Genomic DNA, 11,554 nt, shown 5'->3' with positions numbered 1-11,554 from the left:
AGGCCCAAGCGTAAGCAGTTCTTGCTCGTGAGGATTACACTTCCCAGCCACCACCACCGACCGTCATCATTATAAATCTACAAAACAGGAGAGAAAAAAAAAACGAATAGCTACCCTTTATAATGATATATCTAACTAATACTATCATGATGTAAAAATTAATTTCAGCTTTAAGCTGATGAACGGGGGCTTAAGTCCGCTCCAACGGTCCCAGTTTCACCTCTGTTTTGCGGTAAAAAATCATAGCCTTGGGAGTTGGAGGGCCAATCTAACAGATCGAATCCGCACGGGTGGCTAATGGTTGGTTGGCCCGCAAATTTTTCTGCAAAATACTTAACCCTTTACTTTGTGTGACCCACAAGCCGGCCCATCCACATCACAGTTCAGATAGAATGGGACGTGCATATGCCTGTTTAGATTTGAAATTAGACCACGGCTGGCTGGCTGGCTGAGTCGATAGAAACGGAGCCGAAATAAACAACCGCTGCTCCGCCTGTGTGGATGTGGAGATGGAGATGCAGTAGGGGCATTTCAGTATTTCTGCACGGAAACTACTCATTCTGGTGGAAGGACTGAGGTGGGTCCCAATTAGTGGGACATAATGATGCTAACCAGAGTGTTCCTCTTAAGTCTCTACTTGGCGGCTCTGCGGTCTGGCGTGGTCTAGCCACCATAATTGCCGCTGAACCAATTTGGTGTACTGACTCATTTATTCAATTCCCTTTCCCGTTTCGCGGTCCTACCCCGTTTATGGGATAATCAGGTCCAAATTTCACGTGCTAATTGGGTGTGCTTTGTTCTTTTTTTTTTTTTTCCCCTTTTCCCTTTTCCCTCTCTATTTTTACTTTTTCGAGTACCACTAGTTATTTTTTAAGTTTACATTTGTGGCCGTGGATAAGTGTGTTCCATGAGCTAGGAATTGAGAATTCTGTTTAGAAATTTTTTATTTTTTTTTCCTCACAAGACTAACATCTGATCATCGTATAAACTTTAATTTGATAAATGAGATATCGATAATTGGGTTTTTTGCTAAATAACCAGTAATTCAATAATATCCGATATTTTAAAAAAGTAATAAAACATTCTGACTTTTGCTCTCATCATCGCTCAAACCAAAAAAAAAAAGTTCAAAAGAATAAGTTTATAGCTTGTAACACTATTTATGATTAGATTAGTACATGATTTAATGCATTAGTGGGTATGGAATGGCAAGCGAAGGAATGTAATGCAGACATTATTCACACCTACTTCAGCACAAGTGAGGGTCCCAAGGGAAAATCCCTTCTTTTCTTTTTTTTTGTTTGCCCCGTCAAAGTCAATTTTTCTTCTTCAACGTTTTTTTTTTGGGTATATTTCGTTTCGATTCCATTGTTTTTTCTGGGATAATTTCATTTTGCTATATGTTTCTCCTCACCTACATGGCATTCCTCCAGTTTGGAACTTAGTAGTCTATTTAGGATGAACAAAAATAAAAATAACCAGGTTTCTCTTTTTCAATTTGATTGTTAGGAGAAAAAGAAAAGATATAGTAAGAAATTTACAATTGGTACACCAATCAAGGCGTGGACAACCTGATTTAATTCAAATGTTTAAACTTTAATACCATGTCATTCTGTTAAATATATACAGAAGATGGGAGTTACATCTAAATTAAAACCAAGTATGCCTTGGAAATTTGGCCAACATTTATAAGATGCGATTCTGAACATGAATTATTTAACCAAAGATGTGTGAATAGGCTAGGAGAGCCAATGAAAAACAATTTGGAGATGCCTAAAAAGGAAAAATGAAAAGGATTTAGAGGTTAAATTCTTTGAAAATGTTGCGCAAAATGAATACGACATCAGAAAAAGAAGATGTACTTTACAAATTTTTTATTTAGCAAAACAATATGAACTTGTTTAGATAGTGGATTATTTGTAAAAATTTATTTATTTATATCATCAGCACATTTTTTAGTTATTTTTTTTAACATAGAAAAATATAAATATCTATCCGATGTGCAAAACTCTAGAGACTAGACCTTTTGTTTTCTCTTTTTGATCATAATTAGTACAGAGAAATTTCAAACCATCAATGCATTAAAACTTGGTAGGGTAGGAGTCAAGAGTTCAAACCTTGCCTCCCACCAATTTACCACAATTAAATGTGATATTGTTTAAAAAATTCAGGCGAATGCGTAGTACACCTGTCTGGTCCGATGATGGTTCAGTCTCTTCCGAATTATCTGAAAATCTCTTTAGGCCATTTCCCTTCCGATAGTGTAGGAAACTATCATGTCGATAAAAAAAAAAAAAAAAAAAAAAGTACAGAAAAATTTCCTCTCCGGCCTTGCCCGTAGACCCTAAGTTTGGTCCAGCATTCGAATGTAGCCTCGGCGTATCATGGAAGCGATGGGCTTTTTAAAACCTAGGAAAGGTAAGAAATGCCCAAAAAACAAACTTTTGATGTGGGGTGGAGATTTCGTATGGTAGGCCCAGATTTTGATATCATGACGACATCTTAATCATTGCTTCCATCTTAAACATTCGATTGGCCGTTAGAGAACTCCGTTACTGGGCCACGTGTCGTGGCTTTGATGGCTGAACCTTGCAGCAACCAATGGCGTTGCGGCATCTTGAATTCTTTCTTTGGCCCACCGACGATATATGATTAGCAGCGGATGGTGTCCCCACACCCACTTTCCCTGTATAAGGCGGAGATGCAGAAGACGTCCTTGCTTATACCATTTACCAAATGACAAAGGGTCCGTTTGGTAAGCACTAAGCACGTTTTGCAATATATATATATATTAAATCTTATTTACATTAACGGTATATATATTATAACGGTTGAACATATGACACATATGTAAAATTTGAATTATATGTCATACATTTAATAGTGAAAGTGTATAAATACACTGTTAGTGTATTGAAAATTAATCCATATATGAATTTTTTAAGAGTAAATCTTGTATACGCTGTTAGTATATACACTTTCACGATTGAATAAATGACACATGAGCAAAATTTGAATTTTAAATTCAAATTTTACACATTTGTCATATATTTAATGGTAATGGTGTAATAGTGTATACAAGATTAATTCTTTTTTTAATGGATCATATGGGCACTCAATAATACAGTTACATTCCACCAAATTTATCATGTCTATACACATTAATAATTACTATCTTCTCTTGTATTTATACACTTTCTTTAATTAATTTCTTTGTATTTATATATTTTTTCTAATTAATATTATATTTTTAAAAATCTAAAATCTGAAATACATTTTAACGAGTGCTTTTAGGGCACCTGTTAGAGAAGCTGTGTGTGTGTGTGTGTGTGTGTGTACATATATTTGCATCATAAACATTATTTTTTTACATATACTGTTACACTACAAAAAATACTATAATGTCATTTCAAATAACTTTCCAAATAATCTCCTCCTATCCAAAGTTGTAATCGAGTTAACAAAATACAAAATGTCATCCAATAAAATTATATTTAGGGTTTTTCTCCATTAAAACACTTAAATCACATTCAACCTACCATGCAAATAGATACATTAACAATTATTACTTTTCTCCATTGAATGCTCTCAATTAGCCAACCTTTGCTCCATGACTGCATTATATGTATAGTGTCGCCCATGCACTTAGCTTCCATAGGGTTTTTTTTTTTTTTTTTTTTCAACTCCAATATATTCTTTTCTTGCCTGAGTAAATCCGAAACCTTAACACATTGAACGAGTAATGAATGACATCATAAACATCTTATACAGTACTCCTACTGAAAAAATGCGGCTGTGTTGAATATACAATACTCCTAATTAATGTCTCGCTTATGAAAGACGAATCATTTGTTTCGTTTATTTTAGCAGGATAAAGTGAGAACACATAGTGCTGGGAAAAATTGTGGAGTAATATATGAGAAGAAGAAGTCCATAAGTATCCACTGGTACGTTATACCAGCAATGAATACATGCAACGCCTATGCCAGGATATGAGTACATGTAGGGCACGACGTGTATAGGTATTTAGATTACTCATCATTTTGTAGAATACCCTGAATGAGAAGATTGTTTACCATCCTCATGTTATACATCATTCAACAGATGGAAATACGGGAAGAAAAAAGGTCCTAGAGATTTCCTGGTCCAGCAAAATTATTGCGTATCAGCTATACTTTAAATTCTCCTTTTTTTTAAAAAAAAAATTGTAATTTATTGCACGGACGGCATTAAAAGTGGAAAAAAATTTCTGTTAGTCCACGATTTGTGTCTGTTTTCGCCATCCCAGGAGAAAATGCCCGGCAAATAATATAGACCGCAGATCTGCACAAATAATTAAAGCTCCTTTCAGACACACGTTTAAGTTGAAAACTCTGCAAATTGAGTTTGTTTTTGCGACCCCAGAAAGTAAGAAAAGCGGGTCAAAGAGTATGCATAACAGGACCCGCTCAACTAACTAAACCTTTTCGTAGACACGCCATAAATTGAAAATTCCGTGTCTAAAATGAAAATGCCACTGTCAAGAATGTTGTTTTGCGGTTGAGAAGGTCCTGCACATAAACTGGTTGTAGGACAAAGCTTGAAACGTTCTCAAATTGTAGTTGGCATGATTTAGGGATTGTAGTTTTTGGCAGAAAATTTTTCACATTTTTTAATTGTCTTTTTATATTATATGCATCAAATTGTTATAGTATATTTTTCTACAAAATTTTTTTATAGTGTGTATAATCACTAACAAGCTTTTTATTTTAATTTTTATAACAGATGAAGGGTGAAATTTAAGAAGTGGCGAGGAGGAACGAAGGAATTGAACCCTTATATAATCCAAAACTTTTCCTGATTAATGCCATTTTGTGTCCTTAAAGATTGAGTCTGATAATTAGGTTTTAGCCTTCAGTTTCTTCCAATTTTCATGTGCAATTTCACCTCAATTGGTGCTAGACCCACAAAACAGTAAGAAATTTCCACGGGACCGACATGCTGTTCAAGCCTTGACCAGGTTGGAAATCCCATCACGAACTTTGTGGAGAGCAAAGTGTCAACAAACGTTTTATATATGGTCTTATTTGTCTGATTATGTTTTTACTAATGTATGCCTCAAATGCATTGTTGATCTATTTTACCACAACATTGGTATTAAGACAGTATACAACTGTAAAAGAATGGGCAATATAATCAGTGGTGCGGTTACAACCTTTGTTCAGGGAATGCAATAATTTTAGGTTAACGTTAAGGTGTGGTTTTATAAGTTTTTGATGCAACTAAGTATTTATTGCAAGTCTAGTAGGCATAAACTAATTTATTCAATATAACAAAAATAAATTTAGAAAATTGTCAATATTTTTTATTTATTACATGCAGTAGTTATCATGTTATCTAATAGTAAAAAAAAATTACAGAATTGTTTAAATTGCTCATACATGCAAATAATATGTACACAGCCAAATTGTCAAATAAATGTATTTTTCACTTCTAGTTCGTATGGTTGGACATGTAAGTAAAGTTCAATTTGAAGTAAATAAAACTTTATTGGAAAGAAAATAAGAAAAGCATCATGTTTTATTTCAAACTTTCATAGAAGAAATGGTAAGAGAAACTGTAAAAAATTTCAACACTTTTGGGAGAGCAATTATGGATCGATCTAAATGGAATATTTAAAAAATTCAAGGGAACAAGAGTGGGACAATAACAAAATGGGTAAGTGTTTCACAAGTTATTTTATATTTTTGAGTCGGTCACCAAGAGAATTTTAAAGTTCTACTTGGATGTAGGTCGAGAGATCAAATCTCCTTACCTACATTCTAAAAATCCAGATTTCCTGAAAATGTTGTCAACGAGTGCGTAGGCACCCGTTTGGATCAGTGGTGGTTCAGTCACAAGCTAGAGAACAAGATAGACATTTCACAATTGAGTACTTTGGCCACTTAGAAAGAGTATACAATAAATACAGAATAGTAAAAGTTAAAAATGGAGCCATAAGATTGATGAATGTAAAAAGCTAATAAAAATTAAGACGCATTTGAAGGCTAAATAGTTGGACAGCAGAAAAAAGGGAAAAAAAATTAAAAACAAGTACACAAATTAATTTGCATATGGCGTAGCATGTGCGTGTAATATCAATTGCAATTGTCACTTTTCTAGAAAAGGAACCGCTCACCTAAAACATATCATGTCTATGTAATAGGAGATATTATGATTGCATTGTGGTTTGTAAGTCCTCTTCAAAATTATGGTTAATATAATATGAATGAGAAATGAGAACAAATAAAGGCTGAATGGTGGAAATTGGAATGATTGGGATCATATTCATTAGCTATTATGTTAAAAGTTTACTTTGTCAACTCAAGCAAAATCAAATCGCACAGCAGTTGCCCGGACTTGAAAACGCCAGAAGAAGAAGTATAGCATATTATCAGCACGCCGGTAACGCTACCCACTAAAATAAGCAAAAGATTGCTCTCTCTCGGGCCGAAAGCAGACAAACGATATTACTGACCATATGAGATCAGCCCATACACCGAATCATTTCGCTGGAGAACAGCATACACTTGGATGGGCCGCATCACTGGGGCTTTTGGGCTTTTGATGGGCCATCCCTGGACTCCACCGCCTAATGACTTCGGTGGTTTCTGTTCTTGGACGGTGCGTTAAGAAGTAGTACTAACTAATTCTGCTGTACGATGCTCCCATGATATCCAGCTGCTAAGTAATGGAGATTATTCATCAAAGGCTGATTTTGTATTAATGCATGGATTGGGATTTGGGATTTGTGCACAGTGCATCGTCATTTTATTTTACGGACACCTTGGACAGGTAAGTCAAACTTCCTTGTATAAGTTTGGAAAAAGAAATCCGGATAATCTGTCTTGATTATTATTTTTTAAATTATTTTGGGTTTCTTTCTTTTTGCATTTTGGTCCCTCATAAGTTGATAAACCGACACAAATTAAACGGTGAAGGAGAAATCACTTAGGAATTTCGGAAAAAAAAAAAAGAATTAGACAATAATATTCTTGTGTTAATTTGTCATAGTGACATGACATTTACGTACAAGATCAATCAATTAACAAATCTGAAAAAAAAAATCATTCATAGGCCCGCAATAAATGGGACGCCAGTGGAAGGCAACCATGCCCGGCCAGCTATGAGGTTTGCAACCGTGAAACGTGAAGCTACATTCGCGCTTGTGATGACATGGTAACCCCGCCACCTGACTCTGGATCTCGTGGAAGCACCCGGTCCAAAATTATTGTATTCCCCGTAGTACACCGTATTTTGACCAAAATTAGTGTTTACCCAAGGTAACCAACCGGCTGGATTTATTAAGCCGTCCATGTAAGTCTTGAGAAAAACTGTACGTGAATACAGCTGCCACGGCCGTCCCAAATACGTATTGAATGACCCGACCGCCGGCCTGAGGTCTCGAGCAGCCACAATTCGTGAGTTATGGATTGATATTCCGGTGTTTTGGAAAGGGTCGGCTCGGCCTTGAGCTGTTATGACGTTGACTTGGCCCCAGAGGGGCTTGCGAACGTAGATGATGCAGTTCTGGAAAACCACGGCTGCGTTTCCAAATATGAAGTCTATGGTGCCGTAGATGTAGCAGTTCTTGTAGAATTGACGCTGAGCGTGCACGAAAAGAGTGTCCTGGTATCCTTCGAATCCGCATGCATAGAACACTGAAAGATCCGATGCAGATCGAAGCGCCACTGCTTGACCCCGTTGTGGCCCGGCGGTGTTGCGGAATGTGATTCCCCTGGCCATGAATCCAATTCCATCCACCCCTGATCAAAGTTTCACGCAGCGCAGGGTTAATCAAAATTAACGCTTCAATCTCCTGCTCTCTCTCTCTCTCTCTCTCTCTATATATATATATATATATGTACATATGTTACAAAGCAGTAATTAATTATCTATTTTTGCATGCATGACCTAAGAAGAAGTACTAGCTAGTAAGGAACTGCTTCGACAACTGTGGCTGTAATCAAATTATCACTGCTAGAGTTTATGAAAAATGTCAACTCCTTTCCTTTATGTCTGTGCCAGCCAGCAATCTTCGAGGCTCAAACATGTTTTTGTGCTCTTTTTTTTTTTTTTTATTAATCATCATAAAAGAAAGGGAAGATTCTCTTCAAATCTACCTAGTAGTGTCCGCAACCAGCTTAAGTTTCGCCACGTGAAAGAGTAGCAGTACAGGGAAGAAGATGGCCTGTCATTCTAGCATTGACTTTGAGCATCGTACGATGCACTACTTGTTGACAGATTTATCCACTTTAAAAGAAACAAAAAACAGCGCCCAGGTCTGCCGAATTCTTTACATGCCGCATCTATAGTACTACTACTAAAATGAAGGATGCATCTTTATGGTAATTAATCGACGTTTAAAACCGAGATATTATTACTAATTAATTGTAATTCTACTGTCAAGCCCCTTCAAATTAAGAACTTATATATGGACCCTATGATCAGTTGCAATCAATACTCTTTAATCTTACTCTTAATAACACATTCTTAACCCATCCAGATGATAATGATGATGATGATGAAACTAGCTAGAGAAGCCAAAAGTCTTGCTATAAAAAAAATTCAACGGGAGCAATGTGAAAAAAGAAAATAAAATGGTAAAAAGCCAACGATTTTACTAGGCATGCATGGGTATGAACGTGTGAGTCGTCATGTCCGGCAATTCGGGCATACTTACCAAGATTTGCGCTGCTGTAGGTTGTGTAACCCCCGGCGACGCTGCGGCTGCCTGTGATAATTGTGTATCTCAACCCATCACCAATCAACGTCACTTTATTCATGGTGCTGCTTATCGCAATATTCTCTCTGTAAACACCTCTTTTCACATATATCACAACCCTCGCATTTCCCACCCTCCTGGATGCCGCATAATTTATAGCTGCCTGAATTGATCGAAAATGACCCGATCCATCCATTGCAACAACCGCATTCGCTGTCCTGGACAAGGTTACTGACGACTGTAACAGCTTTCTTTCACCAGCGGTGACCCAACTCGGAAATCCATCTTTGTAATCTTGATGCTCCATCAACACCCCGTTCACAGCTAAACAATTGCTAATCAAATGCGACATGTTACTGGTAAGAATAGGGGAAATGAGTTCCGTGACATTCAAATCGAGGGACCCTGATCGACAGATTTCCAAGTTGGTGAGGGCCGTGCTAAGCCAAGTTTGTGCATCAACATCAGAAGTCTGGTTGGCCAAGAAGCCCTCGATGGTGCGGTTCAATTGGAGAACTGTATTGGAAAGAAGTTTGTTACAATCCCTCCAAACGGCCTTCTTTCTTTTGCTGCGGCACTCTCTCCGAAGATTCTTTGCATGTTTTCTTGCACTATGGACTTGCTCCAAGGCTACTCGCACCGTCATCGTTCTGAATTGGTCTCTGCCTATGGGTTTGATGTCTGAATAGGGAGGACGGCACATGAAGTACTTGCAAGTCTCAGGATGAGGAGTGCTGCTGCACCACCAATCGATATCACCATTACTTTCTTCTTGGTCACTTGGTTGTGAATTACAGAAGAAGGGACCCAAAGACAAGCAGCATAAGAGGAATATAACAAACTTAGTCGTCATCACTGCTACATAGGTCGTCTTCAGTTACGGTTGGGTTTTTAGCGTTTGATTTGAGATGGGCTTTGAGGTTTTTACGGTTATTAAATGTCGAGGTTTTGCCGGGGTTTTCTTCCCCCCTTTTTTTCTTAATACTACAAGGGAGAAAGAGGAGGTTTGGGATGATAATGGGGATGAAAGATGTGATGGAGGAGTTTAACTTAATTAGAAGATGTAAATGAAAAGTGTCAAGAGTTGATATTGAACCGCCTTCTTGACATTTGTTTAAAATGGTCAGATCCTTGTTTTATGGATCGCTGCAAACACACACAAACGTGGAGAGAGAAACAGCGAGACGACTCCTTAATTAGTCCTTTCCTGTTTTATGCTGTAATTTACATATGAAACAACCTCGGTGTCCACTGAAAATGAATAATCATTTGTGCAATACTAAGCCTCGCATGAAAAAGCTATTCAAATGGTATCATTGCTCAACATTATCTGCGGCTGGAGATTGTGTGAACTGAGACGCAGATATCTAAACATATCTGCTAATTAACCTGTTCCTTGGCGGAATAACATGAAGCATTGCCGGCGGCTGTGACATGCATCCTCATTGCCTTCATCAAGCTACCTTGGGAAGGAAGAAATTAAGCAATTTGTGGAGTGTTTTCTGATCGTCTTGATGACTTTAGTTGGCCCGGCCGTTTGCATTTTATAGTGTACCTTGAGGCTCAAGTAGCTAGCGCATTGCATGGAATAATGTAAGAATCAAGCAAAACATATTCCGTCTTTCGTGATACCAGATGTCCAAATAGCCATCTGTTAGGGGATACCGCCATGTGCTTATCTATTACTTTAAGTGCAAAAGTTCTCCTAAGCCGCGCGCATTTAAATGGTTCTACAGTCCGGTTTATCCTCTAATCTACCGCGAAAAATCTTCCTTAAGTGCAATTTACACTTACTGATATGATATATTTGCCAGTAATTCATTTTTAAGGCTTAGGCATATCATTCTAACAATTATGTGCAGGGAGGACCATTAAAATTATTTGTAAGTTGTGGCGCGTATATCCTCCGAATTTGCTACGTAAAATACTTCACTGTTTCTAGCTTTTTTCTATATTCTACAGGGATCCCCCCGCGGGTTGGCGGTTGTGAGTGAAAGCTCTAGTTCAGGTCCATTGGGATGAAAGATATGGGCGTTAAAATTTAATTCCTCCGCCCAAACCACATGACCCATTTGAGCAGCCCAATTCAATTCTGAAGGGAAATGCACCCCAAAAAAATTGGTACGAATCCGAATTTTTTGGAGTCCAAGATTGATGGATTGTAAATTCCAGATTGTCAATTCGATTGGGACCGATCTTTTGTTTCTCTTTTAAAACTTTGATGACGAAATCGAGTGCCTTTACGTACGCTCATCTGCTGACAAAATTGAGCTGGTATTGGGGTGTTCAATAATGTCTCCAATGTAGTTGTTACTTGTTTCCATGACCCATACTAATGATTGACATATCTTTTTCATTATTACTTGTGTATTTTGTAATTTTTTTTTTTTGTGTACTCAGAGGGTATCCAGGTTTCGAGTATGCCGAACCCGACTAATTCCCATGAGGCTTGAGAGGAGAGGCCCCATCCTCTCGAACCGGTAACCACTGGAATTCGATCCCTGGTTGGGGAGAATGGACAACGGGTCCTGAGAAGGTTTCATGACCAACCGAGCTACCCAGTGAGGGGCGTGTATTTTGTAATTGAAATTTAGTTTTTATTCTTTTACTGTGCTTGTCAAAGTGCATCTTTATTTCTTCAATTGACACCAATAGCTGCAGCACTAAGGAGGCTACCTAATATGCCGTTCAAGCATATATATATATATATATATATATGGGCATGGATCCTAGGATCATCTTCTGCTCGCTTCAATATATGGCCAAGAAACTTTTAAAGGAGTATTAATACTACACTGGGTACTTCTTTTT

At 37.5% G+C, this 11,554-nt stretch overlaps 1 protein-coding gene across 1 annotated transcript; it reads right to left on the bottom strand.

Moving 5' to 3' along the window:
- Window positions 1-6,989: 6,989 nt before the first annotated feature.
- On the bottom strand, window positions 6,990-9,713 carry LOC113729714 (probable pectinesterase/pectinesterase inhibitor 33). Its single transcript, XM_027253966.2, has 2 exons — window positions 8,702-9,713; window positions 6,990-7,784 (listed from the first exon to the last, which is right to left on the bottom strand). The coding sequence occupies exons 1-2, from the start codon at window positions 9,594-9,596 to the stop codon at window positions 7,090-7,092; spliced, it is 1,590 nt and encodes a 529-aa protein (XP_027109767.2). The 5' UTR covers window positions 9,597-9,713; the 3' UTR covers window positions 6,990-7,089.
- Window positions 9,714-11,554: the final 1,841 nt, after the last annotated feature.

Source organism: Coffea arabica, chromosome 2e (assembly GCF_036785885.1).
Source record: "Coffea arabica cultivar ET-39 chromosome 2e, Coffea Arabica ET-39 HiFi, whole genome shotgun sequence".
Classification (NCBI taxonomy): domain Eukaryota; kingdom Viridiplantae; phylum Streptophyta; class Magnoliopsida; order Gentianales; family Rubiaceae; genus Coffea; species Coffea arabica.
This window is presented reverse-complemented; position numbering and strand designations above follow the sequence as displayed.

Excerpts from the sequence above, each read along its gene's own strand:
- LOC113729714 (XM_027253966.2), bottom strand. The coding sequence starts at position 9,596 with ATGACGACTAAGTTTGTTATATTCCTCTTATGCTGCTTGTCTTTGGGT. Across the intron at positions 7,785-8,701 it reads CTACAGCAGCGCAAATCTTG|GGGTGGATGGAATTGGATTC; the intron begins GTAAGTATGCCC and ends AACTTTGATCAG.